Source organism: Neolamprologus brichardi, chromosome 12, assembly GCF_056152115.1.
Source record: "Neolamprologus brichardi isolate AB-2024 chromosome 12, ASM5615211v1, whole genome shotgun sequence".
NCBI classification, from domain to species: Eukaryota; Metazoa; Chordata; class Actinopteri; order Cichliformes; family Cichlidae; genus Neolamprologus; species Neolamprologus brichardi.
Window position 1 is genome coordinate 33,240,408 of NC_142115.1, and position 17,717 is coordinate 33,258,124.

General features: G+C 39.5%; 1 protein-coding gene across 1 annotated transcript in view; it reads right to left on the reverse strand.

The window, feature by feature from the left end:
* Positions 1–466: 466 nt before the first annotated feature.
* The window catches only part of cep120 (centrosomal protein 120), a 33,587-nt gene continuing 16,336 nt past the window's right edge, over positions 467–17,717 (reverse strand). Inside the window, exons 16-21 of the mRNA XM_006797678.3 lie at positions 17,514–17,675; positions 17,301–17,423; positions 16,644–16,742; positions 3,078–3,223; positions 2,266–2,532; positions 467–1,261 (exon numbers count right to left, since the gene is read on the reverse strand). Coding sequence (XP_006797741.2) covers positions 2,316–2,532; positions 3,078–3,223; positions 16,644–16,742; positions 17,301–17,423; positions 17,514–17,675 — 747 coding nt within the window. The 3' untranslated portion in view covers positions 467–1,261; positions 2,266–2,315. The remainder of the gene's footprint in view (positions 1,262–2,265; positions 2,533–3,077; positions 3,224–16,643; positions 16,743–17,300; positions 17,424–17,513; positions 17,676–17,717) is intronic.

A 17,717-nucleotide genomic window follows, 5' to 3' on the forward strand; every position in this document is an offset into this window, starting at 1 on the left:
TTGCATTTTTAGGATTTACTCTTCTATATTTACTGCTTTTAAAAAAATAATTCTAACAGCTGTAATTAACAGAAACTTTGCAGAACTTACAGATTAATAATCAATTGGATGGATTGTAGGAAATATTTTGAGAATTTAAAATATCCCGATGGCACATGGAAGTGTGCATCATAAATGACCTCACTCAGTTACTTGCGTCCTGTATTACTCGAGTCCTTAAGCTCCAAACAGTCCAATGAGCAACAGCAGTTATAGATTCATTTTTAAATCATCTTCCTCCTCATTTGGTTTAGAATAAAATCACATTCAGGACTCCAATGAAATATTCTCATATTTACATTTACTGGCGAACAGAGAAATGAATTTATTTAAAAGAAACGGTTTCATGAGAATTTAACATTTTTAATGATGAGTAAACATACTGATCTCCTCTTTAAAAAAACACTAATGAAAGACACACAGCAGCTTTTCTCTCAAAATAATTTATTCCAGACGTGCACACAGATCAGTCATCTCTGATCATTAAAAAATAAATTAGATCTCAGTGTTTGCAGGAGAGTTTCTGAGGCTACAGCGCCACCTGCTGTCAGATGGAAAAACTCCTCAACGCTGCACACAGGCTCATCAGAGTCTCTAATAACTTAAAAAGATCATTTACTCAGTAATGCTTCAGGCTCTAAAGGATCACTCTGCTGGTTTCCTGTTTTCAGTAAATAAACGTCCGATCTTGTTGATTTTAACAAGATCCAAAAGTTAGTTTTTATTATATTATAATTTATTCTCTGCTTCCTAAGCAGCCATTATATAAAAATGAGCATAATAACTTCAACAAAATAAATAATCTGCATGGAGTGAAAAAAGGAAGTTTTCCTGATCCTCTGTTAAACTAAACCGAATATCTTTTTCAGATATTCACAAAACATGAAATAAAGGAAGAAATCGAACAATTAACTAATCGTTGTTTGAGTCTGTGGTGCGTTCACTGACACAACAAATGAAGGACGAGTCTATTTACACAGTTAATACACTAACAGACACTCAGTGAATGCTGCAGTGTCCTTGAACGTTATGCATTTGTCATTTTAAAGGTAAAACACTGAAAATCAGCAGGATGATGCTTTAAAAGCAAAACTGAGTTTTTATACAACACTCACTCGTTCACAGATAAACACAGATTTTAAATAGAGGTCGATTTATGTAACAGACGCTGTCGAAGCTTCAGGACTCCGGGAGAGTTCATCCACCATCATGCGCTTGAGTTCTGTTTGGAGACAGATTTTGGCGCACATGAGAAAAAGATCTCATTCAGGTTCTAAGTAGCTGTATTTTCTATCATATCTATTCTATTGGTGCACGTTCATAATGAGGTCGATAAATTTTTTAAATAACGAGGTCAGTGCATGTACAAGTACTCTCTTTGGGCTAAAACCTCTGACTTCAGACTGCTCTGAATACTTAATATCACAGTTTTTTTTTACTGCTTGCTCTGTATGATGTCACAGAGAGGGGGTATCCCTAATACAGTTATCTCAGACACAGAAGCCATAGAAGCTACATGCTGTTGATCTTTGCGTTAAAGTGAAAGCCAATCGTAGGAAAGCTGCCTTTTTCCATATAGACGCTGCTGATATCGAACTTTACTACATTAAACTCCATGATTAAGGTACATGTGACATATCACTGCCAGCACAGGAGGCTCAAGGCCTTGTTTAAAAAATAAAAATACTTACAGAGAGCGCAATAATTCAATAATATGCTGCATTTACTTTAAAAATGTCCCCGCTGCTCGGTAATTGTCTTATAAGGACCATTGTGCACGTCTCATTGCTTTATGTGATAAATACAGAGGCAAACTGTTTTACATTTAATCAAACTGTAACACAGCACAGATCTGCACGAATGCACAAAGGTCTAGGTTAACATTAATTATTTATATGTTATACACGAATACCATAATAATGAAAAATTTAACGCCTGATTGTGCAGCACAGAGGAAAGATGTTTATTCAGCAGTCGGGATCTGCTGAATAAACATCTTTCAGACTGACGTGGTCTGTGGTCGGTTGGAGCCCTCAGGCTCTGCTTCGCCCGTGTGTGTCTGAAAGTGAGGGTGGTCCTGAAAGGGGAGGAGCTAAAACAGTGCGTTTCAGATAAGCCGAGGGGATTACTTTGAACTGTAAATCATGAAAAGCTGTTGTAGTATTTTCCAAAAATATCAAATCGGACTCAGGTTTTGAACTGAATTCAAACAGGTAGCCGATTTACCTGCAGCCTCAGGTGTGACTCAGACTCTGATTGGACGGCTGCAGCAGCGGTCAGAGCTTCCCTCTGTCCGTCATGGCTTCCTGTATCTGCCTGTTGAGCTCGGCGATGATTCGGTCTTCGTGGGTATAAACTCCAGTCCTTAGCAACGCGTCTCTCTCTTCCAACAGGCGGCTCAGGTGCTCCTCGGCGCTCTCGCTCAGAGCCAGAATGGGGGCGGGGTCAAGCACAGAGGGGGTGGGGCCTAATCTGTCATCTTGCTGTTTTAACCTGTTGAAGAAAACAAAATGCCTTGCAGGAGTCTGTACTGTGAAGCAGGCTTTGGGGCAATATACTTTCAGGTTCAATGCTCAGATTTTATTATTACAAATGAGGCACGTTGCCATGGTAACTTATGCTGCAGATTTGCAAAACTTTTATGTTCAAGACGAGAAAAAGCTACTGCCAAAGGATGCATCAGTCCTCTGGAAAGTAGTGTAAATAAGAAACTGAATTTTATTCATTCATGTTTTAGGTGCAACTTTATTTTTTTTCCCTGTTGGCTGTAATTAAAAAAAGTAATTGCTCACAGCTGTTTGCTGGCTTATAGTGCATTTTGTCTACAGAGGCATTTCCAGTCTTAAGCGTGCAGACAGCTTTACTCCTGTCATTCTCTATGATGTTCCAACTGTTTCGTGTGAGCGTGCTCACAGCTAGATCGGGAAACTCTGGGTTGGCCGAGCTGATTTTTGCGACCACTTTGCGGTTGCTGATGTTGGGATAAGTGCAGCCACGTAACAGAAAGACACCTCGAGTCTGTTGAACTTGATCATCACCTGTTTAGCTCGTTCCTGATGCTGTCCAGCTCCTGTCTGTCCTGTCGGACCGCCTCCTTCTCCTCTGTTGCTAGGTAACGCAGCCTCATGGCTTCGAGCTCAGCCTGTTGTTTCTTCAGACGCGTCATGGCGTTTTCCTGCTCCCGCTGCAAAAAACAAAACAAAACAAGAGAAACTATGAAGCTGTGAATGTTCGTTAAATGTGAGCAGAATCAAGTTCTCTTTCACCTCACGTAACCTCAAGATCTTCACTGTGACTTCCAACACGTTTGACTTGAACCTTGGCATTCGAGCACCGGTCAACTGATCAGATCTGAACTGAGAATATTTGAAAATAAACCTCTGACCCGTGCGCTGAAATGTGTGAGTTCAGATGCCAAGAAAGTGTTTTTCCAAATTGCACACAGAGCACTGTGGTGATAAATTTGTCTGGTTTCACATTTTCATAAAGCTGGCCTGAGAAAAATGCCGCAGGGCTTCGAGAGAATTCACACGGAGACCAACAGCAACGCGGTGAGAACTCAAAGGAAACTTAATAAAAAAAATGTCCAAAAGCCGTATTTCTCTCAGCTGCTCGGGCCTCCAGCTCAGAGTTCCCAAAACCGTCCCGAACAGCAATCTGAGCCGAGTCAGCTGGACGCTCATAAATCAACAAAACCGTCTGAAGGGAGAAAACAAATGTGGCGTTCCTTCAGACCTTTAATTATAAATTTAAAGAGTTATTATTTAAAGGCTGCAGGTTATACATCCAACAACCTGCAAGAAAAAAAATCTGATATAAGAACATAAAAGATTGAAGGTGATGACATGAATCCAACATATGAACCTACTGTCTACGAGAAGGGATAAAAAGAGCATGTGTGTTAAAACCTCGCGCTTTCAAACCGTATTTAAGACATAATTAAATGTAAAGAAATGATCAAATAATCTAGATTAAAAAAAGTACAAAGTCTTTTTTGGTCAATAAAATAATAAAATGGGAGAAAAATAATGTGAAATCTGAACATACAAAAGCATAAAGTGATGTTACCAAATGTCTTTTTACTTTTAAATTAGAAAAATATTACATATTCAACACGAGAAGAGAAGCAGAAAAGCTCACTGGGAGAATTTTCTACTTTCAGTTTATTAAAAATGACCGAAAACGTTGAATAAATATGAAAACAGCTTCCGATGAATCATCTATTGGCTAATCACTGCAGCTCACGTTTTATGGAGTGATTGGAGAAAACAGTTACTGGGGTATTTCTCATTATTCTGACTGTCACCATTAAAAGTGACAAATATCTGGCTACACGTGAACCCTGTGTGAATGTTTCCAGCACTAGCAGAGGGTCAGCAAGTCATCAAAATCACTCATAACCCCAGTCGAGGGCTGACGCTAACACTTACTTTTGTTATTAAGCAAATTTGAGAACGAATTATGTGGTTAGAAATGATGATCCAGAAAAGTGGTTAAAGTAAATTCTCATGTTTGGTAATTAGTTACCGCTGGAGGTTTAAAGTTATAGTTAATTAATCAGTTAAACCATTTTTTAAATGTATTAATTAATCTGATGACTAATTTCATGATCATGTGATGTGATGTGAGATTTTAAATTAAACTGAATGAACTAAAAAGTAATGAGTCATTTAGAAACATCTAATATTTGCCCTTTTCCTTTGAAAACAGGGTGGTGGTTAGCAGCTACTCAGCTGTGACATTCTTCTCATGTCTAATGTTTTGCTTGCAAAGTTGCATTTGCAAAATCTAAACAAATAGGAAGATTTTTAGGAAGATTATGATGGACCTCTCCCATCCCAACAATGGACTCTTCTCACTGTTGAGGTCTGGGAAGCGCTTCCGCTCCCTTAAGGCCAAAACAGAGAGAATGAGGAGCTTCTTCCCCCAGGCTATTTGGGCCCTGAACCAGGTGCAGGACTGGACTCTCACACACATCACATCACCACACGCACTCTAGTTTTTATTCATGCACACTTCCTATAACTTATAATCTCTTTCTGCTATTTGCACATTTTTTACTGTAAATTTCTGTACCTGTAAACCTGTAAATTGTAAATACTGTAAAACCACTGTCATTTAATGGTCGGGCATTGCATTGCACAGCTACAAGCATTTCACCTCATATCATACTGTGTATGGTTGTGTGTGTGACAAATAAAATTTGAATTTGAAAATAATTTATTTCATTATAAAAGACAGAAAAAAGCTGAATATTTGGCACATTGGTTTTTAAAATTATTTAAAGAACTGAAATATTGAAGTGATTGCATAAAACACAGAGGCAAGCTGACCAGCAGCTTCATTGACATTAACAGAATTTGAGACCAAAAAATGCAGGAAAGTAGAAATATTTTGTCTGAAAAACAGTCCAAAATATTTAATCTGTCATATGTCAGGATCAAGATTAGCAGCAGTTAATATCAAACTATTACATGTTTCACTAACAGGTAAACAATTAATCAAATCAACCAATTGGGTTTTAGGTTTTTTGGGTTACTTGCAGGATGAAGTTTGTCTGAGCTTTAGCACAAAGGTTTTAAGTCACTTGGCCACTGGTTTTGGTTTATAGCAGCTTTATGTGCTTTTTAGCTTTATGTGGTAACTTGTTTCTTATCTTCATGCTGTGCTGAAGATCTGGAGGTTGTCCACTGTCTGACAAACAGACCAAAATATTTAATATCTGATGGCTGAACAGCAAACAAACAGTAGGAAGTTATGACAATCAACACTTTGGGTTTTTTTGTTTTTGTTTTTTTAGGGGGGGGGGGCCTTCTTTTTTCTTATCATGAAAAAGCTGAGATGCTCTCTTTAACAGCTTAAACTAAAAATTATGTTGATTTATTAGGTAACTGATTTTTAAAATATCTTTAAATAAATGATTTTCACAGGGGAGCTTAATGTTCTTGCTGCACCTCCCTGCTCTCTCTGGGTATGACAGCTGCCTCCCACTATCCACAAATCGGCACATTTGATTAATCGCTGATTCAAAATTGACTGTAGGCATGAATGTGAACCAGAATGTTTCTCTGTGTTCGGCCTACGAAGGGCCGGCAATCTGTCCCGGGTTTACCCTGCATCTCTGACCAAGCTTGCCAAAGTGAGCTGGGACAGGCTCCATCTCACTGCAGCCCTGAATCAGATCAGCTGTTCAGACAACAGATGGATCAAAGGTCTATGAAAACAGTGAAAGCTGTTTTGTCTAACTTCCGAAATATTAAATTGATCATAATTGAAAGGCAAATAAAAGTAGCAAATGTTGACAATTGTTAATTCTCCCTAAAGCGAATGGCAGTGTGTGGTTACGTGATGGTTAAGCACTTTGTTTTTGATGCACTCAAACTATGAACTCTTTTGTTTTTCCCCAGCAGAAAGAGTTTCACTGGAGTCTGGTGTGAGGTTTTGGTTTTTCCGTTTTGAAATCGGACGACAGTTTACATTTTTAGAGAACAAAATCCAAAAGTCTTTAAATTTACAGAAATGAGGCCCAAAAAGCAGAAAGTTCAGAGAAATTGTAAAATGGGAACAAAAGCTTGACGGTTAATATGTAATCATATATCAAAATAATGGACAATAACTTTCCATTGATGAGCTAATGGATTTACTGACTAACTGCGGCTTTATTTTCTTAGTATCCATTAGTTACAGTGCAGATTGACCATGATCTCATGGAGAAGGCGCACCAAAGGTCGAAGGCGATCCTCTAAATTTAACCACTAAAAGCAGTTGTTAAAATATCTTTAATAGGCTGAGCAACATTACCATCCCATACTCAGCTGACGGCGCAATAATGAGGAAGAGTGCGAGCAGCAGAGCGCCGGCAGTGGGGAGGTGATCGGAGAGGCTGGAATCTGTCTGTGCGCTCGGCTGATAGAGAGCAGATCGAGCAGCCGGCTCATTCTGGATGGGAAAACCAACATTTTCACATTACACACACACAGAAAGCTTCCACTTTCACACGGCTGATCGCCTCCTCACAGAAAAAACACACCATCTCTCTCTCTCTCACACACTCACACACACACACACGTGTGTTGACACAGGCTCAGCTCTCTGTGGACCATTAACAGTCTGTATTACAGGCCGTTTTAGGGCTAATTACTAGAAAAACAAACAGGCTAAACATTTTCTCTAGTGCCCGCTGCCAAGGACAACCTGAGGCCGAGTCCTGAAACAATCAGAGGACGAGGTGATACCGAGGCCTCAACAGGGGGGTAGGAGGAACGGGGGGCACCGAGAAAAGTAGCTAAAAGTCGAGACTCTGAAGCAGATATTACACAGTTAGGCTCTGAATCACAGCTGACAGCATCAAAATAACCACATGGACAGTTCTAACAAAATGTGGTCACCTACCTGAGAAGTGTATTTGACAGGACAGACATGGTTCTGGATGAAGGGAGACCAGTGGCCACGGATTGTAAACTAAATATAAGACAACACAATTAATCTGATTTTGGCTTCCACCATGAAAACAAAATAATCTGTATAAAATTATTCCGTTGGTTCCTTTTTCTGTTCAGCTCCCTTTAGAGGTTGCCACAGCAGATCATCTCCCTTCATCTCGCCCTATCCTTAGCACCCAACCCTATCACAACAACTATCATGTCCTCCTTCACGACATCCATGAACTTCTCTGTGGTCTTCCTTTTTTCCTCCAACCTGGCAGAGCCGTCTTCAACACTCATTCCCCAATATATCCACCATCCCTCCTCTGCACATGTCCAAACCATCTCAAACATGCCCCTCAAACCTCAACCTGAGCTGTCCCTCTGATATTCTAATCTTGTCCCTTCGGGTCACTCCCAGTGAAAATCTAAGCATCTTCAACTTCTCCCACCTGCAGCTCGACTTCCTGTCGTTCATGCATCATAGCAGGTCTCGCTACCATCTTGTAAACCTTCCCGTTCACTCTGCTGTCCTGATGTCTTGTTGATTTGATCTGTCCATCTATCTTTCTGTTATACTCATTTCTAATCCTGTTCATCCTGCTCACTCCCAATGAAAATCTTTGCATCAGCTGAGGTAACCAAAGGAGAAACTTCACTTAACAAAACCCATGTAGAAGAAAGCTCAAGGTATGCTTTGACTCTAGGGGCAAATGCCAATTTTTGGAAGTTTTTGGTATTGTTCATTAAATAAAAAAAAGAAATAAAAAAAGCTTCGGTCACCAAAAGCGATTAAATTAACGAAATTAATCTCAGCCTCTACTCAGAAGTGTCATCTCTTTGCAGATAAGATTACTCAAAAATCCACAATCATGCAGCGATAATATTTATATTTCTCCATGAATATGCAAGCGTCCAAGTGGACTTCACTCTGCTCTTCAAGTTTTTTTTGTGACTGGTCATTTATCTATGATCCATCAACTACGACCTTCAGGTGCATTTAATAAAATATAATAGGCACGACTGCTTGTCCGTGGTGTATAAACACGACCTTACTGCTCAAGCACAGACCTCCCTCTCCCCGGCCACCTCCTGCAGCTTGTCCGGGGGAACGCCAAGGCGTTCCCAGGCCAGCCGAGAGTTGTAATCTCTGCAGCGTGTCCCGAGTCTGCCCTGAGGCCTCCTCCTGGGGCCTTTTTACATCCTTTGATGTAATTGAGAGACTACGAGCATCTTGTGTAGAGCATCTAGCATGTGAAGCCCACTGGTGTGGTTCAAATCACAAAAAGTCAAACAATCAAAAATCACGACAGAAAGAAAGTTGGACTTGGAATTTCCAGTTTCATAGACGTTGTGTTGGCCTATTTTTCATTTTTCAACATTAGTGGTACTCTGAATAGATAGCTGTGTCTATTATATCAGACTGTTTGAATAAAAGAGCATCCATCTTAAGTTCCCGATTCCTGAAACACATTCAAATGAAATGTTTAAACAGACCGAAAATATAAACTGAGATAAAACGACATCCACGACCACTGTGAACCACAACATCCAGCCTTCACTGGTCCTTTATCAACGGCTGTGAGCCTGGAGATGAAGACCAGGCTGGATGCTGGTTTCTGGGATGGACGCTCCGAGAATGACTTCTCCTCCCCCGCTGTCTGACCCGCCATTACTCGCCTGTACTGTCAGAAGTCTTGAGCAGCTGGGTGGGGGATGCCTCGTACAAACACTTTCATCCCATCACTTACATGTGGACACACTTTTCTATAATCATGTGAAGTTTTCTGAGCAGCTCGCCACCTGTGGGAGTTCAGGGGGAGTTTTTCACCAGCGCTCTGTGAGCTTGTTTAGAGACATGACGGATAAAACACGAAGGAAATGAGGATGATTAGAGATAAACGAGGGTTCCTAGCTTCATATACAAAATCTCTGGTTTCCATAAGAAGCTGGGTGAGCTTCACACACAAGAGCAGTTTTGTAAATCACTTAACCCACATTTTGGCCGTCTGGAGAAAAACAAAGTGGAGTTTAAGTAATAAGGACTCACAGATGTTTTTAGAAAATGTGCAACTTGCATTGTTTGAGTAAATCGCTATACAAATACAGGCCATTTACCATTTCCTCACATGAAAAAAAAATATATCAGCAAGTTTTATTTATTCAAGAAGTGGACTGATGAGAAATTAGCCAATTTTAGGAAATAAAACTGGAATAAAATGTTTTTGAATATAGAGACGGATCAACAAGTTTTCAGAATTGTAGTAATCAATTTCATCTTGAGAACTCTTACCATCATACTGATATAATTATTAAGTCAATATCACAACCAATAGAGGTGGGAATCACCATACATCCCACGATACGATATTATCACAATACTTAACGCACGATATGATATTATTGCAATTTTTTAAAATATTTTGCGATATTCAGATTCTGTACATAAAGGTAAACTTTATCAATATTCATTTTATCTAATATCAAAGTCTCACACTCAGTCTTTCTCTCATTTCAGTTTTATTGTTGACAAACTGAACGGTTTGTATTACAGTCTAGTCCAACTTACCTGAACGCAACCATCTGGTACAATTATAGCTATTCTGAACTATGCAGTTTATGAAAACTATGCAGCCCCTTCAGCAACTGAAGAATTTGAAAGTAAATTAAAACAAAATATAATTTTACATTAAATAAAAAAGTTTTAAACTTAATTAAAATAAAACACGTCTTAAATTAAAATAAGTAAACTGTCATGTTTATTGCTGCCAAAAAAAAAGTTCAACACATTTGGACAGTGAAGGAATGTCAGGATTCTTGCTCAGAAAAAGGATCAACATGCTCTGAAGTCAGAGCACAAAAACCTTTTTTGTAACAAAATATCGATTTCTGCTGTCCCTGTATCGATACATTATTAGCAAACAAAATATCACGATACTACACAGTATCGATTTTTCCCCCACCCCTAACAACCAGCAGCCTAAATAGTGTAATGTTTGCAGGCTTTTCAACCTCACTAATTAAATGTAGCACTGAGAGCAGATGAGATCTTTGCAACAGAGGGTTAAACATCCCTGCAGCTCTGTTGTATCTGCTGTGTTTGAAGGGTTAAGGTCCGTATGTTCAGGCTGCAGGGACATGCAGAGTGGAGGTTTAAGATAAAAGCTGCAGGAGCAGAGTTGAAGAATGTCGCCCGTCTATAATGGAGACCGAAACATTTAACATTAAGCACTGGGTTTGTATTCACTCTTTGAAGTGAAATTTCAATGTATTAGTAGCACTGAAATATCGGAGTTGCGATACCTAGTTAAAGCTGAAGTTCTTATTTGTTCAATCTTTACCACAAGCAGCGACACACAAAATAAATGGTTTAAAAATAAATTATGGGACCAAAAGCTCAATAATCAGCTTTCAAATTTACAATGTTTCACATTGGTTGTTTGCATATTATAACTTCAGTCAACACAGTGAGCTGAAGAAAGAACGGCGCAAACAGTGACAACATGCAGACGAGTGTGTAAAGCTGTGATCGGGCTTTTTGTAAGACCAACTCTGAACCATGTCAATCACTAAAAACTGCAGTTCTGCCCGACATATTAGTCGTTCAACTAAACTGTGATGTCAAAACAGGCCTAAGCTTAAGACTCACTGCAGTAAAGACCAGAAATAAAAATCAAGCCCATCAGTGTTGTTGTAGAGCCAGAAGTCAAAGCGGCAAACAAAGTGATCGTGAAGGGTTTTCAAATGATCTGAGAAAGTCATCTTTTCCAACTGTCACAAAAACTTCCTCTGTCATCTGGGAATCTCTGTACTGCTGCATGGAAATAAAAGTGAAAAGCAGTTAGAGACTAAACTGCTTGTGCACCCATGTCTTCTCAACCCTGCCTCAAGCATGCCTGGTGCCAGAAGGCAAATACAGAGCGCTAGTCTATTCCTGGGGCAAAACCAGGCTCACTTAACTTTAAACAGCAACGTTTTCCTGGACTTAACCAAACTAAACCTATCTGAGTGGAAATGCAAGAAAACGACAAGAGAAAAAACAAAAATGATAAAAATCAGCCTCAGCTTTATAATAACCATCCAGAAAATGCTCTACAAACCAATTTTCACTGTTAATATCCAACCAGCTTCCTAACAGCTTACTCCATTTCAGAGTTGTGGTGGGGGGGCTGGACCGAAGCCTAGCTCAGCTGTCGCAGGGCGAGAGGCAACTGAAGTTTAATTAACGGTCAATTTACCATTTATTAACAGTGGTTATAGTAGAGTCTTTCCCATTTTTCATTGTTCGACACATTCTTTTGGCTCCGTTTGAGGTTTCTGTTCCTGAGAAAAAACTGATGTTCATTACCAGCTCTCTGACCGACGAGTGGTCAAAACGTCATTTCTATTCCAACTGTTTGCAATTTGTGTTAAATTCAGGTTCCCAGTGGAGCTGCTTGGCTCTTTATATTAAACTTCTATGAACTACCACTGTTTGTCTTTCCTGCTTTGCTTATGTGTTTTCAGCCTCGTTTTTACTTCCAGATGGACTGAAAACCATCCAGCAAAGCAACTGTGTGGAAAAAATTGGAAAATGTGTAGAGTAATATTCCTTAAAATCTCTCAGTACCGATCAAACCCTTTGACCCTCGCTGTCTGGGACAGCACCCCTCACACTGGGACTCCATAATATTTCAGGAATGACCAGTGGGAACCATCAGAGTGTCCACTGAGACCAGTAACACTGAAATACCCTCAGACAACATGTTACATCTGCTGTTTGACAGACAGTTTTATACAAACACACTCACGGCGTCATGAGAGAGGACACTTTTAGTCTGGATAGCCCCGAGGGGAGCTGAACTCAGCAGCAAGATCACATGACCAATGAAACCAAGACACGATGGAGGTTAACTGGTCTAAGCAGAGAATGATCAGTATGGACCTTCAACAACCTGTTATAAAACTTTAACCCCCGGCAGACTCTTTGCCACAGAAGTCTTTGGTTTCCCATGGAAAAGGATTGCATTTTTCTACGTGGTAAGATAAAAAGCATTTGCAGGTATGTGGGCACATGGAAGATGCTGCACTTAAAATCAATAAAATAATAAATACTCTGTATTGACCAACTCCAACTCTACTGCTACATCTTTAAAAGGTCCAGAAGACTGAAGAATGTTATCTTGTGTGACAGAAGTTTGTGCATCGCCACATTGTAATCAAGTAATTCTACCCTGTACATGTATACCCTATAATGCTACCCTGTGTTCTTCTTGTGGTCCACAATATTTTGAATGAAACACTAATCCATCAAGTTTTTTTCCCCACTTATCTAACTCAGGGTGGTTGGGGGTCAGAACGTGTCTCTGGTATCATAGGGCGAAGGGTTGAGTACACCCTGGAAAGGTCACCAGGCTAACACAGACAGACAGACAACCATTCACGCTTACAGCCAATTTAAAAGCCCACATCTTTTTGGATTGTAGGTGTATCTGGAGAGTACGTGCAATCTCCACATGTAATGTACTAAAAACTGCACTACTGAGTACATTATGTGCACTTTTATATAAGTAGTTTTACATGACTGCAAAACTGATACACAGACTGTATGATTATAGATAAAACCGCTGAAATATTTCCGAACGTATGCTTCCGTTTAACCTTTAATTTTTCTTTTTACCTGGATCTTTCTCATCACAATACACTGATGTTTTGACATAAAGTCATAGTGGGCATTTCTTTATATTCTGTTTATAGTTTCAATTAATTTTCCAAGGTTTTACATCATTTTAAGCTCACAGAAGTACAAAAAGTACCTTATTATTATTATTATTATTATTATTAATAAATAATTGTATATATTCAAATATTTACTTGAATTCTAAAAATATAAGATTCATGGTTTTTAAAATGGCCATCTGCAAATTCCAGCAACGGCCTCAGTAGTAGTTCAAATGTGAGCGGTACCCAAAGCTAAAAACAATAGATTCTTTAGGGAAAAAAAAAAAAAACTGCTAAAATGTGAAGCAAAATGTACTTGAGTGGCCTAGAAATGCTGAAAAAAGGCATTAAAAATAACCCACTTTTGCATAATTTGTCCGTCAGACGCAGGCAGGTGGTTTTAATGTTGTGGCTTTGATTATATTTGACTTCTATGTTGGACTTCAGTTCACATCAGAACAGCAACAGCCCCTTTTCTTTCCTCCATAAACTTGGATTTTGTATCAAAGCCTTTGTTACTGCTGGATCTGCTGAAATAAACTGGCCAAGAAGTCTTTGCTTCTTTCTTTTCAAGAAAATGACCAAGTGTAATTCTCTGTCCCACAACACCTAGCTTCTAAAAATACCACATTTAGCTTCTCGTCCCAAAACTTTAATCTCTTTGTGCCCTAGTATTTTTTCTTTGAAAAGACCAACTTAAGCTCCTTGTCCCAATATTTTGAATTCAAAAAGGCAGGGGCCGACCCTCTGATCTAAAACCACAGTCCTGTGTGGGTATTAATTCTCCAGCCGCTTGCACCTCCTGGGTAGAAAAGCACATTATTCCTTGGACAAGAATTTTTATGATCTGACTTGAGCTAAACAGCACGCCATGCGAGGCGCTGAGAGGAGAGAATAAATAGGCGAGGAGAGGCCGAGAAAAACCAAACAAGCGGCGGCTTTAAAAACCGCGGCGCACCAAGACGGATGGTCGTGTAAACACAGGCCTGATATTTTATAAAAAGCGAGAGTGTGACATCTGAATAGTTAGCGCCTGACTAGCTTATTGCTCAACGCAAACCCAGGGAATGATTAATAGGTGGGGGGTGACACTCAGAGCTGAACCCCCTTAGAGGTGCATAAATCACTCTGTGTTTTCTTTACAATGATGTGGCACTTAAGAGAGGGGAGGAAGGAGGGATGGGGAGGAAAAACCAAAAGAAAAAAAAGTGAGAACAAAGATGGGAAACGAAAAGGAAGGCGAACCAAAAGGAGGCAGACAGGAGGTACAAGGAAGGATACGTGAGGCAGACGAAGAAACTAAAAGAGAAAGAAGGCAAATAGTGAAGGTTACAAAGAAAGTCAAATGCCAAAATTAAGAAAAGAAAGGGGAACTAAAATGAGGAAGAAGTTTGAAGGTGATAAATAGTGAAGGCACAAGAGAAGGAGAAACTGTCAAACAAGAAGAAAAAAGGAGACAGGAGGAAACAAAAGAGGCAAGGCTGCTGTAAAAAGGAAAAATGAAAGAGAGACGGAGAGCGAGGGGGAGGAAAAATGTCCGTCCAGTTTTCCAGCTGGTTAATGTCGGTAACAGTTATTAGTTTGTCAGATAAGGTCTGTGCGTCTGCGTGTGTTTACATTAGGCTTAGTCTGACTAAAGCCCCACTTAGTGCTGTGTGTGTGCACGTAAACGTCTACCCTTGTGAGGACAAGTTTCAGTTGTAGGCCTGTGGAGTGATGACGTGCTCACTCACTTTGTGACAGACCTTCAAAGGGTTTGGTTTCAGGGTTTGGGTTGGTATTAGGTTTAGGCATTTAGTAGTTATATGTGAATCAGAGTCCTCACAAAGATAGGTGGATGAGTGTGTATGGGCTGTTAAGAACTGATGGCTGTCTACTTCAACTCTGCTAAATATTTGACACCAATGTAAAAACACACTTCGTTCTCCACCCGTTTTCTTTCTCCTTCAGACATACAAACACACACGTGTGTCTTTTCAAACTTGTGAGGACACAAAACCAACACAAATCCACTCTTAATCCTCAAACAGCATAGATATATACACTTTGATGCTTTTTGGGCCTCTGACCACAGAGTGTATACTGTAAAAGATGCATGTAGCAACGTGAAAGTGCCTTAAATCTTTTTAATGACCAGCAGAGAGCAACTCCTCCGTTTTCAAAAAGACTGCTTTCATGCGTTATTAAATACAACGTCATGGTCATTTTTTAAGTTATGGTCCCTATTAGAGTAGAGCAGCAGCAGACGTCACTAACCAAAAGCTGAATTCCAGTTTTCCATTTCCATCTTTTGCTGTTGATGCTTTCACGTAACTTCCCATGATGCACCAAACATTGCTTCTCCACTCTTTGCACACCTTCAGCTTTTGTCCAGTTTCTCTTGTAGTTTAAGTTCTGGCCTTTTTGTTTGTCATCTCTCTACGCTCCTTTATCCTCTCTTTTTACCCCCTAGCTGGTCATCGATGGTCACTCCCGCTCAATGAGACTGTTCCTAATGGAAATTTCTTCCTTTGAGATTATGTTTAAGCTATAAACTTTAAACTAAAGTGAATTACTCAACTTGGCGACCAACTGCAGGGTGATGAAATCTGTCGCAGTATTTGGACCAACACACTGAATGGCAACCAAACATTCACTCTCATATTCACACCTACAGCCAATTTAGAATCACCAGTTAGTCTAAAAAGAACATGTTTAGATTGAGGAAATAAAAAGACAACACCAAAAAAGGTGACAGCAATATAAAGTCTACAGTAACTTTTAAATTGCCTTAAAACTCAATCACACATCTCCATGCTGCTGCATCCTCAGTATGATGTGACGTTTGTGGAGCTATGGTTGGTTTCCTCTGCTCACTCTATGTCTTTAAACAGAGCGCTTACATGTCCTAACACTGACAGCTCCTCTCTAGCAGCAGATTTAAAAACCTGCAGCATCCCCTCACTGAAAAACTACAATTATCTGCTGTGAAATATGACCGCTGTCAAGACGGTCCGAGGTCAGCTCCTCTCACTCGCTTTGTTTTAATGGTAAAGTTTGGGTTTTGTTTTTGTCAGTTTCAGGTAGTGCTGTCATCATTCTGTCCTGTTCTGTCCAGATTCTGGACTACTAGTCTTGTTTTCATCCATCTGGTTACTGATGTCATTACATACTGGAATAGTCTATGAATATCAACTTGCAACATTTAGCTTCAGATGTTATTGCGCTTTTCTAAAATCAAAAATAAGTAACTGTAATTTGCTGAAAAATCCCTTTTATGTTTGGTTTGTTATGAGTTTTTAAACACATTTACATACTTAACAGGAATAACCACTGGCCCATATTTTTATACTTAGACAACTAGTATGAACATACATTTACAGCCCATACTAACATGCAAACATGCATTGTTAAGACTACCCATCCTTTAAATCTGTAACCCCGGTATAAAAGTTTAGCACTCTGCAGTAAACACCTCCTATAAGAATGGGTGAACCATACCTGTTTGAATCGAGCGAGCTCCTTTAAGGCACGCCCCCACTGCTGCTTGTAGTGTAGCTTGGATTTAGTGGCGGACTCCAGCTTCCTCTCCAGCTCCACCTGACAACGAAAAACACCTTTTGTGCTTTTTTCAATAGCATATTTATTGTGTTGCATTTTTTTTTTTGTTTTCATTTTTAGTTTATTTCTTTCAGTATTGCTTTATTTTTACTTATTTTAGAGTTATTATTGCAAAAATTTATTAATGTTATTTAACCCTTTTAGCTTAAAAAGGTTATACAGCACTGTTTTATGTAATATTGTAATATTACATGTTGTATAATATTTTTTATTATTTTAGACTTTTAGCAGCTTTTTTAGCATTTTCTCTAATATTGCTTTATTTCACTAACTAACCTGTAGAGTGCAAATTGTGTAATTTTCTGTGAGTTTCATTAAATTTCATCTTGTAATATTTTGATATATTACATTTGCTCTGTCCCATCAGCTTATTGTATATCTGTGAAGAAAACCTGGAAACCTGCACAGAAAGGTGATGTACAAATAAGGTCTGTCAGTTTTTTATTTCTTTACTCTTTTGCTGTAACTTTGACTTTAATTTCCTTATAATGAGTACCGTCTTTCCAGGTAGTACTATTCCTAAAGCAGCTGCTTTACCTTCTCTAGGGTGAGCAGGTTGATCTCTGACTGCAGTCTGAACTCGGGTCTGATGTTCTGTTGTTCTCTGAACAGCTGGAACTCTTTCTCCAGCTGTTTGTACCGAGACTCACCATCTGCAATCTGCACAACAGGAGCACAAAGAAAAGAATAGAAGAAGTCACTTTACTTTACAATCAGAATCAGTCAAACAGATTAATCCTCTATCTCTACCTGCAGCAGTAAACGGGCTCGTTCCTCCTCCATCAGTCGGCCTTTTTCTCTCTCTAGCGCCACCCGGTGGTCACACTCTTGTCGCAGTCGCCTGCTGCTCTCCTGCAGTTCCCTCTGGGTCAGCTCATGCTCGGCCCGCAGCTCCCTCTGCAGCCTCTGAGTCTGAAAACAGAGATGCACTCACTTTACTGTAGAGAAACGGTT